General features: G+C 38.4%; 1 protein-coding gene across 16 annotated transcripts in view; it reads left to right on the top strand.

The window, feature by feature from the left end:
• GRIP1 (glutamate receptor interacting protein 1) overlaps positions 1–19,111 on the top strand; it is a 473,755-nt gene that overhangs the window by 435,620 nt on the left and 19,024 nt on the right. For all 16 annotated transcript variants that reach the window (XM_075209477.1, XM_075209466.1, XM_075209465.1 and 13 more), the window contains 4 exons: positions 3,057–3,243; positions 6,090–6,235; positions 6,607–6,687; positions 9,832–9,901. In XM_075209477.1, the coding sequence (XP_075065578.1) occupies positions 3,057–3,243; positions 6,090–6,235; positions 6,607–6,687; positions 9,832–9,901 (484 nt within the window). The remainder of the gene's footprint in view (positions 1–3,056; positions 3,244–6,089; positions 6,236–6,606; positions 6,688–9,831; positions 9,902–19,111) is intronic.

Here is a 19,111-nt window from a genome sequence, read left to right as displayed (position 1 = left end):
GAGGGGGAGGGATGGGGACAGTGCATTATTTAAACCACACACACACACATACGCGCGCATTTTGATGTTTCCGCAAAGCGAGCAGCAAGGAGGACACATGATGTACCTGAAACATGTGAGATACCTTTTACCTTATCTTAATGGAAAACACATTTCATTGTTCATTTTTACTTCCATTATCGCTAATGTAAAGCCATTCGCAAATGAGTACTTTATTTTACATAAATTGAAAGAATGACTGGTACACCAAAATGCCAATTAGTAGTTATTACCTCGTTAATTGACTTTTCATCTTGAGCATTTTATTGTAAACGGCAGGTTTTCTGTGCCAGTGTGCACAGCAGCTGTTGTTATTGTTACAGAATGTTTTCTGTGTGGCTGATCATGATAAACATTAGATTATTGAATTGTCAGCTAAGCATTTCTATTTATTTTGAGGAGATGGTTATCTTTCATGCCAAGTACTGGTGGAAGATTTGGCATTTCCGACAATTTCAGTCAAGGTGAATTGATAGGAAACAGAGGCGCCTACAATTATACAGCAGAAAATAAACTAGTGGTCAGCACAATTTTATTTCAGGATATTTGAATAATCGCTTTTTGAAATGGACTTACATTTTTGCAGACACATTTTCACATTTATATAATCTTATCATCCTGTTGCTTTTGTATTCCTTGAATCTTTCAGTTACAAAGTGGATATCGTATGTCAGTAGTAGACAGCTGGCGGCATGCATTATTTTCCATCTTTGATTGTCTTCCTGATTATGCGTAAGAGCAGTGTATTCCCATAATATACTGTATGTAGTGGGTTAGTCCGCGACTGAACCATGAGGACTTCTCACACCCTTAATTAGTTGTCCTCTTTTTTTTTTGGTATGTGAACCCATCATGCTGGTGCCCTGATCACATAATAATATCCAATATTTCACTGCAAAGATAATGTACTTCCACTTGTGAAGCTCTAAACTATCACGTTGCCAATCATTATTATAAGTCTATGCGCTTCCACTTATGATGCTGTAAACCGTCACATTGTTCACCATTGTTATAAGTCTTTGTTCTTCCATATAAGTGTTTCAGCACTTATATAAACATTCTTCTCTATGCACTGCCAATTCCTGACGTGGTGAACCAACAAATATGATGACCCCCTAAGGGGCATATTCAATTGTCGGCGGGATTGCCGAAAATCCCGCGGTCCGCGCATGATTACTGATATTACGGTAATCGTACGCGGAAAAACATGTAATACGGTAATTTACTCGCTGGATTTCAGCTCGCAGCCCCCTGAGCCGCGAGCTGAAATCCAGCTACAAATTACCGTATTCCATGTATTAGTTTTTCCGCGGCGGGATTTTCGGCGATCCCGCCGACAATTGAATATGCCCCTTAGTTTTTATTGTTTATAAACAACCTGCTTTATCATTTTAAGGTCTATCAGTTCTTACAAGTTCACGATAATACGCACAGAGAAAATCGGCCACACATTTTTCACAGTCACTGTGTACACTTTTGGGGGGGTATTCAATTGTTAGCGAGATCTTTTTTTCCGGCGGGTTTGAAAACTGGAGATGTTGCCTATAGCAACCAATCAGATTCTAGCTGTAATTTTGTAGAATGTACTAAATAAATGATAGCTAGAATCTGATTGGATTTTCAAACCCGCCGAAAAACTCTCAGCTTGATACATTTACCCCATTGTCTTGTTTCTTCTAAAATGAAATGCGCCTCTTTAAAATATCCTTGTCCCGGTTTAAACCATTCTTTCCCTCTTGCATAGGGTGGGCACAGACAAAAGTCCAACTTTATAAATGGATTTTGTGCAATGCCTCTGAGCGGTCTAGCTTTTACAGATAACTTTATTGGCCAATAAACATGATTTCCCTAATAATTAATATAAATGTTTTTATTAGAAACATTTTGGATACAGAGTAAATAAAACAGCATAATAATGTGACATGACACTGGAATTTCTATTAAATCCATACACTTAGTTACACTATCCTACACCATGTATCTTCTGGGTGTGTTCATTAGCAGACTGATAAATGTTACATATAACTTTGTCCCTGAATTGCAACAGCTGCTTTTTCACTATTTGGTCAATCCATATCAAATGGTGCAGAATTAAATTAATTTGTTGCTTGACCATTTTTTTTTTATTATTTTTTTTAAATTGTGTGTGATGACCCCTGTAAGTTAGTAGTTAGAAACCACCATTACTTTATTTTTATTTACCTTCATATGAAGATGGCGCCCATTTTTGTATCATGACATATGACATTTTTTGCTGTTGCTGATGTTTGGGGTAATTGCAGTATCTCAGCTCAGAAAAGTCATAGAAAGCTATGATAAAAACCATTATTTTCAGGACATTTCAAGCTACATTTATTTAAAAATAATAAAGTCCATTTTTTGGGATTTTATTTCAGTGGAAAAGAATAAAATTGCAGAGCTGTAATTTTTTTTTAGGGGCTAGCTATATACTCAAAGATTTGACAAACAAATTTTGAGTTATCTATCTTTTTTTATTAGAGCACTTTGAAATTGCTAGTTTTTTCCGTTTTTTACTAAAATTGACCCCTATTATCTCTAGTGCGGGGGCATGATAAAAATTTCAATTAAATATTTAATGAATACATTTCCTTTTTTTTCAATTATATTCATTCTTGGTTCCTCATTAAACTACAATCCCACATACACATGTTTTATTTGTATTTAAACATCAAGTTTTGTAGCCCTCCCCCCATGTACATAGTGACAGAGATGGTGGGGTATTATACAGTGTGTGCACATGGAAGAATGGACCATTGCAAAGTTACTGCTCACTACATCAGATGACTAGTAATGCATAACACTTGTAAACTTTATTAATAGCAGCTTAAAGAGAAAAGACAAGGAAAAGGGAACACATATCCTTCTACAGTAAATCAGAGGGATTTATGCAAAGAAAAGAAAAACTTGGGAAAAACATGAGATTATAACGTTAAATCCTGGATTTCACTGTCATTTTATTGATCCTTCTACCCGTTTTCTAATGTTTGCCCTTGCAGTATCCTTGGCATCTAGCACAGTTGGTTTGGCTGGACAGGTTGTTCACACAGAAAGCACTGAAGTCGTGCTGACGGCTGACCCCATCATTGGATTTGGGATACAGCTTCAGGGCAGTGTGTTTGCCACAGAGACCCTGTCCTCACCACCCTTAATTTCTTATGTTGATGTTGACAGCCCAGCTGAAAGGTAAGTAATTAATGACTTCTCACAATGAAATATAACAACTTGTCATTAGGGATGATGAGGCCAATATCACGTCTATATTTTATAGTCTTTATCTTATGTTTCAAGGCATGTTGTATGAAGGTTGGGATTTGAGAAAGTATGATTAACTTCTACTAATTTGCAAACTTATAGGTGGCCGTTATTACCTTATAATTATAATTTAGAAATGCTTCAAGTGAAGGGCAAAAACGGCAATCCTCATTAAGAATTGGATCTAGAGGCTGGTTCATGTTTTGCAAACATATATGAAGATGAAATACATCCAAGAACATATTAAAAAGAACTGTGTCCCCCTAAATGAGGGATTAGTTGCTGAATACTATTTGTGTTAATGAAAATACTAGATAGCTCATACAGGTAATGCAGAAACTGATGACACATTGTTTTGTGGTATTTATTTCCGTGCACCCATTTCCAAATAGGTACACAATTTAAGATCTACTTGTGCCATATTTTGTCTTTTACTGCATACTGTAGTGAGCAGAAAGAGCAGTGTACTTAGAGGTTCCCTAGAACAAGTTCTATCTCACATATCCTCTAAAATCAATATATCTAAGTCTTTACATATCCATTTTAATGGTACAAATAGCTCATTCATGTAGAGAGCACATACTTATATTGTACCTTGCCATTAGTGGTATCTAATTAACCACAAAAATAATTAACACCACGATTGTTTTGCGTAGTGTACGCATGTATTTTTCCAGCCGTGCCTTTTTTGCCATTGGATATTTTTGTCTTAGGGTTTACATGAGTAGTGGGGATGAAAGGTTTTGCTGTACTGGGCATCCAAAATATGTGGCAAGGAAGTGCTAGCTATACATTATGCAAATCACACACTGTTATTACATGGTGTGTAGTTCCCACTTTGGAAACTTTACTTCCATGCAATAAATAAATAAACAGGTCTTACGTAAGTAGAAATCGATGTAAGGTCTTACCAAGATTACACACTGAGCAATAGGTATTAGGGCTCATTAATGTGCTATAACATCCAGGCCCGGATTTACATTTTTTGCACCAAAAGTTGCTTTGTCATTTTCTGATGCATACATCTTCTCCCAAACAATATAGTGCTCTATGACTATGGTCACCATGCCTGTTGTGTCCAATCTGTACATAAGTGAATGGAAATCCAGGAAACTTTTAAATGGTTACAATATGTGATTTAATGATTTAATAATATACAAGATAATAACAAATATGTAAAATGTAGGAGTGTAACTCCTCCTGCCCTAGGATCAGTCTGTAGCCTTTTCACATATCCAGCCTGTATCGCCACAGTACAATGGTCAGCATGTAGATCTGCTTAAAATAATTTTTAGCACATCCAAAATTCTTAATTGTAAATAGTTTCTGGCACACAGCATTGGCCTCTGTGTGGAGACCTTCACTTCACTTAACACCTAAAAGTAAAAAAAAGACTGTGCCAGTATTAGACTGCCTGATAAAGCTGAGTGAAGATGCGAACATTCTTCTGAGAATGTGCTGGACTGCACATGCTCAGACATGGCCCCCAATCCGCTGTTGAGAGCATAGCAGTGGCTAGGGCGAATGCCGGACACCTACCTACATTTTCTGCCCATGCATGAATAGTGGTAATATTAAGTAATTACCAAATTTTATTGCTTTTACAGCACTCATCTGGACTATTTTTCCACTTGCTAGAGCCTCTTCTTTCCCCAAATGATTATCCAAAGGGGTATAGTGCAGCTTCTCTTTTTTCCTGTTTGAGTAAAGTTCTTTGTTTTGTAATACTTTTCTTGGTTTCTTATAAATTATGAAGAATCATTCATCTGCGTGCAGCACATAATGGGATTTCTGTCCTGACAATGAAATATCATGTTCTTGATCTGGTATGAGAAGATTAGCTAGTTCCAGAGGCTTTATCATGCAGGCTTTTCCATCGGGGGGCCGCAGGCTATAGTAATTACAAAAGAGAACATGCATTGAAAGGGACTGGCACATTGAGGCCTGTAATATTCTCTGTGCCATTGGGGAGCCTTCATCAGTCAGCACTGTGTGTAAGCTCTGATCACATCTAGAGAATATACTAGTTGTGAATTATTAATTACTACTTTAGGACATTTCACAGGCATCGGGAAAAATGCAAAATGCTCTTTTGTGACTAGAATTGGGGTACTGTGCTACAGGAACACGCTTCTATCAGATACCACCACATGCAGGTTATACCACACGCTGTTGTATTTCGAAAAGGGTGCGCACTGAAATTATTGTAAAGTGGACATATGTCACCACATAATACCAAAGTGATGTCTTTAACACATTAACAAATAATTTTCCTTGATGTGTTAAAACACATTATTATTCCCAACCCTGAAGTTAGTTGCATAATAACATTTCAACATAATTTTACATAATTTGTTTGGGATGTCATTGTTTTATTGCTTTACATTTTAATGCTAGTCAATAAAATGTACCTATACAGCCCAGAGAATAAGTATTATGAACTGGATTAAACATGAAGAATATGAGGAATTACACGGTACAAATGATCAGTATAAAATAGAAACTTTTCCATGGACAAATCTTTAACACTTAGGACTGCACTTAGAAATTAGGGACAGTTGACAAGTAAAACAGGGACTGGTGTAATGTTCCTGGTTTTTTTTTCTATATGTGTGTGTGCATTATATGAGATGCATAGCAGAGAGACAATGATTAGAAAATAAAAATGTAGGCGTTTCTGAAACAGATGTAATGTCTATGAGAATTATGGAAGCTGCTGAAGGTTGCCCGGTAGGTGTAAATGCAAAATGTAATCATGTTTTCTTGTGTCCATGTAGATGTGGAGTTCTTCAGGTAGGGGATAGAGTGATAGCAATAAATGGTGTTCAGACAGAGGATAGCACATTCGAGGAGGCCAATCAACTTCTAAGAGATTCAACCATTGCTGGAAAAGTCACCTTGGAAATTGAGTTTGATGTTGCAGGTTAGTTCTAAAGCTTTGCTGGTCTTCCTCACTTTTCATAAAAGTATAGGATGTAATTATTATCTTAATTGACAGATTTTCTGCGATGTGAATGCTATATAAGTAATGGGGGGGTGATATGACCAGACCCTTCTAGTTAATCTCATACGTATGAACCTCTGACTAAAGAAGTTAGGTAGACTGTAGTGTTGCACAAAGTATGTGGCAACAAAATGTTGACCTGCCCAGTACAGATATTGCTGTTACATAGACAGTGAAATTCTGACACTTTTGAATGTACATTATTACTGAAAAACATTAACTGGTTGTTATAAGTATTGGTTGTGTGTGTCTTGTAGACATTGTATTATATTTTGTATCTTGTACTCTAGAATCTGTGATACCCAGCAGTGGGACATTCCATGTCAAACTACCAAAGAAACACAATGTGGAACTTGGCATCACCATAAGTTGTAAGTAAAAAGTACTTTTTATATTGACAGTAATTTGATATTTTTTTATCTTTTTGATATAAGGGTACGATATGGAAATCCATTCTGGGCCCCTGGAATCATTGCAGTCCAAACCCATGTACTCCATTATTCAGTTCTTACTCTAAACCGTTATGCTCCAAAGTTACTAAACCCACATTTGATGGTTGTAGAAAAACAGAATTAGATTGCAAGCTGTTGGGGCAGAACACATACTCTGCATGGCCAAATGTATGTGGACACCCCTTCTTATTTGTGTGTTTGGCCATTTTAGCTTTTTTTTTTACATTTTGGCCTTTGCTACCTGGTGCATAAAATCAAGCATACCATCATGCAATTTCCAAGGTGAAACAATAGCAGTAGAATGAAGAGCTTGGTGAATTTCAACATGACACGGTCATAGAATGCCACCTTTTCAACTAGTCAGTCCAACAAAGTTTTGGCTTGCTAGGGCTTCCCCGGTCAACTGTAAGTCTTGTTATTGTGAAGAGGAAAAGTGTAAGAGCAACAGCAGCTCAGAATGTGACAGCTAAGTAGGGCACAAAATCATCTGTTCTCTGTTGCTACACTCATTACCGAGTTCCAAACTGCCTCTGAAAACAACATCGGCACAAGACCTGTGGATTGCATTTCCATGGCCGAGCAGGTATACACAAGCCTCCGATCACCATGTGCAATGCTAAATGTTAACTGGAATGGCGTAAAGCACATCATTATTACATTCTGCCAGATGGTAAGTGTGATTTGTCACTCCATACAATGCATGTCCACTGCTCCAGTCTGATGGACGAATTTGGGTTTGGTGGATGCCAGGTGAACGTCTCCTACCTGAATTTGTACTGCCAACTGTAAAGTTTGGTGGAGGAGGAATCTGCTTTTCATGCTTGGGCCTAGGTCCCTTAGTTCCATGAAAGGAAATCTTAATGCTAAAGCATACGTTGACATTCTTGAGAATTGTGTGCTTCCAACTTTGTAGCAACAGTTTGGGGAAGTCTCTTTCCTGTTTCAGTATGACAATAACTCCATGCACAAAGCGAGGGCCATCAAAAAATGGTTTCTCGAGTGTGGAGTGGAAGAACTTGACTGGTGTGCATTAAGCCGTGAGCTCAACTCCATTGAACACATTTAGAATGAATTACAACGCTGACTGGGAGCTAGGCCTAATCGCCCAACATCAGTGCCCGACCTCACTAATGCTCTTGTGGCTAAATGGATGTGAATCCCTAAAGCCATGTTCCAACATCTAGTTAAAAGCCTTCCCAGAAGAGTGGAGGCTGATATAGCAGCAAAGGGGGTACGAACTCCATGGTAATATCCAAGATTTTGAAGCACATATGGATGTGATGTTTGGGTGTCCACTTACTTTTGGCCATTTATAATAACACAGGTATTACGTTTTAAGGATTTAACGGTTGTAGATTTTTTTTCTACTGAACTTCTGGATCACTAAACATAAATGATATGACCTCCAGCGCCCTCTGCATGTAGATTATATGTTGGTACACTGCTTTTCAAGGTTACTACAAACTAGAAGGCATCTGATGCAGGATTTGCCTGTAAATATCTGCCGTGTTAGGGATCATTCCCATCACCTAGCACAAAAAGGTACATGCTGTTTTATGCATAGTAAGAAATGTAAATATATTAATATTTAACGATTCCACACATATGCTTAACAAGCCCTTGGGATTTTACGATACACTTCATAAATTAACTAGGAAGGAAAGTTAAATGGGACACTAATGACATTAATAACATGGAACAAAATTATGAAGATGCAAAGATAAAAAGAAAAGACTGTGGAAATTGCTTAACACAACTGCATAGCTAACAACACAATAAGTGCAGAAAGCTAATGAATTATGAATACAGACAGGGCAAGCCGCTGGTAATAGATATGTACTGGAGAGCTTTAAGTTAACTTAACGCAGTCTCGTTTCCACTTAGCAAAATGTAGATAATGTCAAGTCAGAGATTTATCGGGTTTCTTCCCAGTGGGCAGAGCAGGAAGTTGGCATGGTGAACAAAACACTAAACTCATTGGGCCTTCACTGAGAGGAACGGAGTGGCACAACAGCTTGTTGTCACAAATAGAGGCTCTTGTTTTGATGAACAGATTTTTAATTTGGCAGACACATGCACAGTGTTATTAGACATTCACATATGCTAACAGAAGCTGATTTCACAGCATTTGGTTTCTCTGTAGCTTTTATTTGCAGTCAGGATGTGACTTTTTTTTAAATATGAATAAATATTTTTTTGTTTTCGGTGCCAGAGACTTAATTTAACATAGCTATATTATCCCTGGAGTCACAAAATAATCTTAGTGCTGCGTGGTAGAAAGAGCCAATGTAATTCTAATTTAGATGCTTGGGACATGGGGAAATTAAGTGACTTTTACAGGTCACTAATTCTTATTAATGTTAGGGCTTGGTTCATGGTTAGGCTAATTGTTAATGGTGCTGAGTAAAATTGTGCTTTATAAATCCTAAAATATACTAATTCTAACACCTATTGACAACTCTTCATCAGTGTCAGTATTTGGAGTTTAAAATGGAAGAAGTGGTTTTAAAGTCTTTAACAGTAGCCCCTATACAAAACTTCCACCACTATTGATACTGCTGTCCTTATTTTCTTTACATGTATGGCAATATGTATGTTTGTGTATGTATATTGTATATGTTTCGTGTGTGTATGTGAGTAGACATGACATGATATGATATGATAGATATATATATATATATATATATATATATATATATATATATATATATATATTTATATTCTTTTCATTTGACCTTGGGGATCTTAGGATCTCAAATCAACTGTAAGATTTCCCACTGAAATATGGTTTCTTTAGTCTCTGTGAGTGTCACATGTATTGAGAGAATGATTAGCTTCTCCTATTTAGTCTCCACTTCTAAGAATTCTAATGGTGTCCCCCACTTGCCTGACATGACCATGGTTAATGCGCCTTCATCAACATGGCCGTAAAAACACAATACTAAAGAAAACCGTTGTGTATTAAATCAGAATGGATCACAAGGTTAACACTGCACCAGCCATTGTTTTGTTTTTGTTCTTTTCCAACAAAGGACAAACCTGATTCTGTTGCCTGTTTTATAGCTCCATCCAGTAGGAAATCTGGCGATCCTCTGGTTATTTCAGATATAAAGAAAGGCAGTGTTGCACATCGGTGAGTATTCTGTTCTACGGTGTCATTTTATCTACGTTACTATTTGTGGAATTTAACAAGCGAGGCATAAAATTCTTTCTGAATGCAAGCAAAATGGAGCTAGAGCCAATCAGGAGACAGATCAGGTAAAGAACTAAATACATTGGAGTATGTACAGTAATCATTTTCAATAAGTGCATTCTTTTATTTTCTTTTACACTCAGTGTCACCGGTTGGTCAAATCTCTGCTACAGTTCACATGTTGCATTTACATTGTATCACTATATGCCATACAACGAGGAACTAACCTAACTGTAACACTGATAGACGCTGAGAAGTAAAGTGACAGCTCCAAGCTTCCAGTACTGTCCTACATGGAGCTTTAGTTGACTTGGATAAGTAATGATTATATGTGGATGTATATTTGTTATTGATCTATCCTTGTATGTTACTATGATTTGCTTACTAACGTAAAATCACAGGCTTCATCTTTGGCAATGTACTCCCTGCTGCACCATCCCTTAAACACAAAAAATTCCACTTCTAACCACACTGACAACAATTTAAAGTAGTATACAGTGAATCCGGAAAATATTCACAGCGCTTCACTTTTTACACATTTTGTTATGTTACAGCCTTATTCCAAAATGGAATAATTTCCTTTTTTCCTCAAAATTCTACACACAATACCCCATAATGATAACATGAAAAAAATATTTTGCAAATTTATTAAAATTAAAAAACTAAAAAATCACATGTACGTAAGTATTCACAGCCTTTGCCATGAAGCTCAAAATTGAGCTCCTGTTTCCACTGATCATCCTTGAGATGTTCCTACAGCTTAATTGGAGTTCACCTGTGGTAAATCCAGTTGATTGGACATGATTTGCAAAGGCACACACCTGTCTATATAAGGTCCCACACTTTACAGTGCATGTCAGAGCACAAACCAAGCATGAAGTCAAAGGAATTGTCTGTAGACCTCCAAAACAGGATTGTCTCGAGGCACAAATCTGGGGAAGGGTACAGAAAAATATCTGTTGCTTTGAAGGTCCCAATGAGCACAGTAGCCTCCATTATCTATAAATGGAAGAAGTTCGGAACCACCAGGACTCTTCCTAGAGCTGGCCGGCCATCTAAACTGAGTGATCGGGGGAGAAGAAGCCACTTCTTAGTAAAAAGCACATGGCAGGCCGCCTGAAGTTTGCCAAAATGCACCCGAAGGACTCTCAGACCATGAGAAACAAAATTTTCTGGTCTGATGAGACAAAGATTGAACTCTTTGGCGTGAATGCCAGGCGTCCTGTTTGATGGAAATCAGGCACCGCTCATCACCAGGCCAATATCAATACTATAGTGAAGCATGGTGGTGGCAGCATCATACTGTGGGGATGTTTTTCAGCGGCAGGAACTGGGAGACTAGTCAGGATAGTGGGAAAGATGAATGCAGCAATGTACAAAGACATCCTGGATGAAAACCTGCTCCAGAGCGCTCTTGACCTCAGACTGGGGTGATGGTTCATCTTTCAGCAGGACAACGACCCTAAGCACACAGCCAAGATATCAAAGGAGTGACTTCAGCACAACTCTGTGTATGTCCTTGAGTAGCCCAGCCAGAGCCCAGATCTTGAATCCGATTGAACATCTCTGGAGAGATCTGAAAATGACTGTGCACCGACACTTCCCATCCAACCTGATGGAACTTGAGAGGTGCTGCAAAGAGGAATGGGCGAAACTGCCCAAAGATAGGTGTACCAAGCTTGTGGCATCATATTCAAAAATACTTAAGGCTGTAATTGCTGCCAAAGGTGCATCAACAAAGTATTGATCAAAGGCTTTGAATACTTATGTACATGTGATTTCTTAGTTTGTTATTTTTAATAAATTGCAAAAATCTCAAAAAAACTTTTTTACGCTGTCATTATGGGTTATTGTGTGTAGATTTTTGAGGGGAAAAAAGGAATTTATTCCATTTTGGACTAGGGCTGTAACATAACAGAATGTGGAAAGAGTGAAGCGCTGTGAATACTTTCCGAATGCACTGTACATACATTGGTACCCAAGTATAGACACTTCTATATGTCATACATAGACACACTTTTCTTTGCATTCAAACAGACACATTTAAAGGGGAGGGCTAGAAAATTGTAGCCTGGGGGCAAGACTCAACTCAGCAGCCTATTAGGAATATTTCAAAGGAACAAAAATGGCAGATGACCCAGCCCAAGGTAGCCCACTATGGGACCGCTACGGGGAGGAAGATGCCCCCCAGCACAGCCTGCTCCTGCACATTTTTTTACACATGCACTGGGCCTGCCACACTTGCATACATACATATTGACATATGCAAACCATTGAAAAGACACATGCACATAAATTCACAAGACCAGAACCAGTTCTTCATATTACTTGTAAAATGTTGAAGGATAATTTTACACCGTTCCAAGCCACTTTTGCCGGTGGTAATATAATCATAACGATTGGCTCAAGCTTATTTTATGTACTAAGAGACACTGATTTAATTTATATTCCAGTCAGATAGCTACACGGTGTATAACATTAGTTTATTAAAGATGTGTAGTAGATTGCTTCCAGTCATTTGTAGATTTCTGAATATTGAATACTGAAATATTTGTTTTTACATGAGAATGTGGTGACTTCATACAGTCATAATTTTGTCAGGTACTTTTATGAAACAAACCTAGGAATGACTAAATATTTGAATATTAAATGTTAATACATAGTTATAGATAACACTGCAGAAAACGTCTAGGAGCAATGTTTTCTCTGTCCATCTGTAGATTTTTGCACTAATAGTTATTTTACAGCAGCATATTATTATAGTATATTATCATATGGAGCAAATGACCAGACTGTCATACCCGGCATATGATCATTGTTGTATCATTTACGAAAAATTATTGGTATAATACGCTCTGAAAATAATCAAATTATTAAACCGAAAATAGCTAGAATATCATGTCCAGCAAATCAAATGGCTAGCGTACCTTACCCAACATTTTCTGGCCGCACTATTAAAGAAGTAACGCCCATAAACAAAATTGAACCATCAACACTAAGAGGGCAATTTTATTTCCGTGAGGTTCCATAGTAGCCTTGCGCGTTATGCATGATGTGTAGGTAATGATCTTTCATCATTTTTGCTTGCACCATATAGGGGTGAAAGCAAAAATTGTTAATTTTATGTTTACCATAATTTTCGTAGAAACATAACTCATGAGGCTACTACAGAATACAGAAAGTTGTGGCTAGTTGAATCACCCCATAATAGATCCTATGGGGGCACAACAACTGCAGATTTAAACTTGCATCAAAAGTGTCAAGTAAGAATATGTTCTGAAAGAGGGCTGCACACCACTGTTATTATACATGTGGTAATATACTGTCCCAAGGTAGGTGTATATGATTTCAAATTAAACAAGTCAAAAGCATAATTCAAATTAGGTGTATAAACAATATAAATATACAATACCTGATTTATAATAAGATGCTAAATTTTCGATTTCACAAGTGTGTACCGATTCAATAAAATGTAAGAATGAAGTAGGGGTCAAAATGGTGACAAAACTACTGCTATCTCTGTTTAGATATCTGGTTCTAACACAACAATAGAATATATAAAAAATAGAGAAAAAGCGCTGGTTCAACAGTAACAATTTATTAGATATAAACAATTAGTAGCCTTTAGGCATAAGCATACGACTGACTAGCATACATACATTGATTAAAAATCAATAAACTGAGGAATAACACCACCGGTAAGTTGGCACAGTATAACGATATACACTGGTGCACCAGTGAATATAAAAAGGTAACCTATGTCACTCAATATCACTGAATATCATGCAGTACTATAGCACGCTTTGGTCCGGACCAGTCAAACTGCATCAATTAAGCAGGTGGGTGTGAAATCACAACAATACTCCTATATATAGTTGTGTGTATAATTGTGTGCACCAGGACTAAATAAAAACATAGATCATAACAACCGAAGTGGTGATCTGTAGATTCTTGTTGATAAAAAGCACACCAAAATAAACAAGCATAGATGTTAGTCCGATTTAATTGCTAATAAGCATGGTAATTAGCCAACTGAGATTCAAAAGTTAAAGTTGGTTCTTATACGTGGAGTAAGGCGACAGTTGTCAATGTATCGGTTTTGTTGTAACAGGTCAGTTCATTATCACCAGTTTAGGCATACAGCCATTCATCATTACATGTTCATAGTCCTGGTTAGAGAAACCTGTCTGAAGTTATATCAGTGAGACCTGATTATCCGGCAATCCGATGTAATAGCCGCCTGGCTCTAACCGTATAGTGTAGTGTACCATCCGTATTAGGTTAGGTCAGTGGTTCCCAAACTTTTTCAGTTCGCGGCACCCTTAGAGTCTCCAAATTTTTTCAAGGCACCCCTCCAAAATAATTACTGAGCAGTCCTGTTTTAGAAGTAGTTGGGTCAAAAAATTGTAATAAGTATTTAGGTCACGACAGAAATACTTATTTAGTTGTATGCAAAAATGCCCCTCTGCATCCAGGCACACTGCCCCCTCTGCATCCAGGCACACTGCCCCCTCTGCATCCAGGCACACTGCCCCCTCTGCATCCAGGCACACTGCTCTCTCACGCTGTCCCCCTCCTATGCCCTCTCTCACGCTGTCCCCCTCCTATGCCCTCTCTCACGCTGTCCCCCTCCTATGCCCTCTCTCACGCTGTCCCCCTCCTATGCCCTCTCTCACGCTGTCCCCCTCCTATGCCCTCTCTCACGCTGTCCCCCTCCTATGCCCTCTCTCACGCTGTCCCCCTCCTATGCCCTCTCTCACGCTGTCCCCCTCCTCTGCCCTCTCTCACGCTGTCCCCCTCCTCTGCCCTCTGTCCCCCTCCTCCTCTGCCATCATTCTGTCCCCCTCCTCCTCTGCCATCATTCTGTCCCCCTCCTCCTCTGCCATCATTCTGTCCCCCTCCTCCTCTGCCATCATTCTGTCCCCCTCCTTCTCTGCCATCATTCTGTCGCCCTCCTCCTCTGCCATCATTCTGTCCCCCTCCTTTGCCATCATTCTGTCCCCCTCCTCCTTTGCCATCATTCTGTCCCCCTCCTCCTCTGCCATCATTCTGTCCTTCTCCTCTGCTACGATCCCTCTCACACTCTTCCCCGGGCCAGGCGCCAGCCACAGAAAAAAGAAAGAAAACAGGAACTTACCAATCAGCCGGGCGCCGGGACCCAGCAGCCTCCTCCTCTCCTGCAGCTGTCACTGACGTCAATATTCAGTGACAGCTGCGGGAGAGAGGAGGCTGCTGGGTCCCGCCGCCCGGCGGATTGGTAAGTTCCTGTTTTCTTTCTTCTTTATAGGTCTGGCCCGCGGCACCCCAGTGACAGTTTGGGAACCACCGGGTTAGGTAATAAGAGCGTATAGTTGGTAAACTCGGATCCAAAAGATGCTTGTATCAAGCTAATAACTAGATTTACTTTGATCTGCCCCTAAACCACCTACTACAAAAAGCTACCGAAGCTATCAACAGTTCCATAAAGGTAGGAGAATAATCCAACGATCCGGCGCACAATACCCCGGGGTAGGCAGGGCGGAGTCTGCTTAGTCAGCTGGTAATGGAGCAGCCAATCCTGATGCGTTTCTCCGGGTAGTCCGGCTTCGTCAGAGGAAAAGTGATTGTAACAAAGGCGTGTTTATTTATAGTCAAATTAGGTCACATGACCGAAGGTAATGTATCAAAGAATGATCCAAATTGTTCTCACGTAAAGCTAACTAATTAGCAGGCGAGCCATCAAAACACTCCAAAACAAGAATGAATAAACATTACTGTTTATAAAATCTAGGTGTATAAACACCTTCATTCATTATGATCAAACAAAACATTATATATAACAAATAAATACAAAAGAATTAAAAGCAAATTATATGTATATGTATAAAAAATACTAAATTAACTGAACCTAAAATGATAAAGTCGCATACCCACAATATAGAGGATATATAAAGCACCCCATAAATATAAATGGTCAGCTATTGTATAAATTCCAAAAATACTCTGGAAAAATTGATATTAATATCAAACAACAAACTAAATAGTCAGACCTTAAATAGTATTTAATTCAATACTTTCATTCGGCCCATGAGGTACAAGAGTATTCAGCCTAAATATCCAGTAAGCCTCCCTCCGGCAGAGTAAGTTGAATCTGTCACCTCCCCGAGGGGTAACTTTCACCTGTTCAATAGCCCTTACTTGAAGTTTACTCAGAACTCCTGTCTTGCAGGAGTTCACATGAATGGATAAACTGTGTGATTTTAAATTTTTAAGAATATTACGGCGATGTTCAGTAAAACGTGATGCTAAGGGACGAATAGTTCGTTCCTCATATTGTTGTCTGCACCCACAGTTGATAAGATAGACAACAAAGTTAGACTGGCAGTTCAGAAATTGTTCAATAGCAAAAGTGTCATGTAAGGCATCTTGTTCTACCACATTTATAGAAACCCTTAGGTTTCATCTTCAACCAATTATTCAAGGGCATACCGTCTGATGGTTTGACGGATTTCTCTAGTCTAAAGAAACTCTGTGCCAGATGTTCCTTCAAATTACGGGCTCTTCTAAAAATGACGTTATTCCCCTGACTTAAAAATGGATCCAACAGATTATCAGACTTAAGTATCGCAGAGTTCTTTTTAATGATGTTCTCAATTTGACGAGCGTAGCTGTTATGTTGAGTGATAAAGACTAGGGATTTTTTCGTCCTGATAGGCAGCTCTATCCTTATTACTCCTTCCTGATGATTTGGACAGGAGATCTTTCCTGTCAAGACTACTAACCTTATCAATAGCTTTATTTAGTATCTCAATCGGATATCCTTGTTCTAAAAACGAGTGGTAGAGATTCATTGTGTGTTTCTCAAAATCCCCTTGGGTTGAACAATTTCTTTTCATTCTTAGAAACTGGCCTTTAGGAATATTATTCCTCCAGGCCCTAGAGTGGTCACTCTCATAATGAAGGAAACTGTGTGCATCCACCGGTTTTGAGAAAGTTTCTGTTTGAATCCTATTGTCTGTTACATTGAGTGTAACATCCAAAAAATTAATAGATGTATAACTGTGATTACTTGTAAACCGGAGACCAAATTCATTATTGTTAAGATGAGTGAGAAAAGAAGATATAGAAAAATCATTCCCATCCCAAACAAAAAATAAATCGTCGATATATCTGCCATAGAGGACCAGGTTCGCACCAAACGTGGAGTTCCACACAAATTGATCTTCAAATTGTCCCACGTATAAATTCGCAAAGCTTGGGGCAAACCTGGTCCCCATGGCTGTGCCCAGTGTCTGTAAATAAAATGATTAAAAAGAAAATAATTGTGTTTTTCAAAATAAATTTGATCGACAACAAAATAAAATCACATAGCAGGTAATCCATGTCTGAAGCCAAAATAAAACTAGATACTGCTTCGATACCTTTGTCATGTGGGATGTTCGAGTACAACGACTCGACATCGCATGTTAGAAATTGGTATGTATTTTTCCAGCGTACCCCTTGTAAAAGTTTAAGAAAAGACATGGTATCCCTGATATGTGATTTAAGAGAAAAAAACAAAAGGTTGAAGGTGTGAACAACAAAATAAGATAAATTGAATTAAAAGAGAAATAATAGGTCTACCCGGGGGTTTGTGAAGGGATTTATGAATTTTCGGTAAATGATAATAGGTTGGGATCACCGGGTATTGTGACAACAAAAACCAAAATGTCTCCTTAGAAATAACGTGATCGGCTAATGCTGAGTCTAAATGATCACGTAGTTCTTGTTGAAACTTAAATGTAGGATTACCTGATAATTGAGTGTAAAATTTAGTGTCTGTAAGTTGTCTTGTGACCTCCATCACATAGTCATCTACATCTTAAATGACAACCCCACTCCCCTTGTCGGCCGGCTTAATTATGATATCTGGATCCTGCATTAAGTCTTTAATGGCCTTTCTTTCAAGGGGGGATAGGTTATCTCTCAAGGAGACTCTATTTGCTTTGTCGCACAGTCTCTTAAAATCATCCATAGTGGCCTTGTAGAAACTTTCTACAAAAGGGCCTTTAAACTGTAGGGGATAAAAACTGGAAGGGTTTTTGAACTGGTTCATTGGTAGATTCCCAGACTGAGTATCATTTACATCAAAATTTTTGATCGTAGTGAACTCATCATGTGGGTGCTCAGATTCAAGAGACTCTAGAATTTGTAAAGCTGGCAAATCATCATTATTGAGTATTATTGGTGACCCTTCTTCTCCATGCTTTTTAAGAGCTTTCATAGCAAAGTATCGTTTCCTACTAAGGGTCCTCATGTATTTATTTAAATCTACGAATAAATTAAAAAGATTGGGTTTTGATGCCGGCGCAAATTTAAGGCCCTTATTGAGCAACCGTAGCTCAGAGTCTGACAAGATCTTGTTCCTTGACAAATTAAAAATGCCTTTAGTACTGTGAATCAACGCATGCTTCTTCTTGTTCTGGGTGATTCCTCCTCTACGTCCTCTAGTTCTATTTCTCTGTATCTTTTTGTGGGTAGAGGTAACCCTCTTCCCTCTAAAGTTTGAGCATATGTGAGAACTTTTGGGTGATCCCCTAAAAAAGAGGATGGAAGCATAGAGGATGGGGCAGAATTAATATAATAGGATCTAGGGGACATTTTATTATTAGTCTCTATCAGCTATTTATCAATCAATTTTTTAGGTCTTGCCCCCTCACGACTTCTATCTCTTCTATCAGGAACCGAACCAGAGTTATGATGCCTATCAGATCTGTTATGCTCTACCGAACTATCATTGTAGTGCTCTTTCTTATTCCTATTTTTGTATATGGGGCAACGGACCTATTATTCGCCGACCTGGTATTAAAATTATCTTGTTTATTCCGAAACCCACCTACTACAATAAGCTACCAAAGCTAAGTAAATCTAGTTATTAGCTTGATACAAGCATCTTTTGGATCCGAGTTTACCAACTATACGCTTGCATGTATCTTATTACCTAACCTAATACGGATGGTACACTACACTATACGGTTAGAGCCAGGCGGCTATTACATCGGATTGCCGGATAATCAGGTCTCACTGATATAACTTCAGACAGGTTTCTCTAACCAGGACTATGAACATGCATTGATGAATGGCTGTATGCCTAAACTGGTGATAATGAACTGACCCGTTACAACAAACCGA

The sequence above is a fragment of the Mixophyes fleayi genome, chromosome 4 (genome assembly GCF_038048845.1).
Source record: "Mixophyes fleayi isolate aMixFle1 chromosome 4, aMixFle1.hap1, whole genome shotgun sequence".
Lineage (NCBI taxonomy): Eukaryota > Metazoa > Chordata > Amphibia > Anura > Limnodynastidae > Mixophyes > Mixophyes fleayi.
Note: the sequence above shows the minus strand (reverse complement) of the source record. Positions and strands in the feature narration are given on the sequence as shown.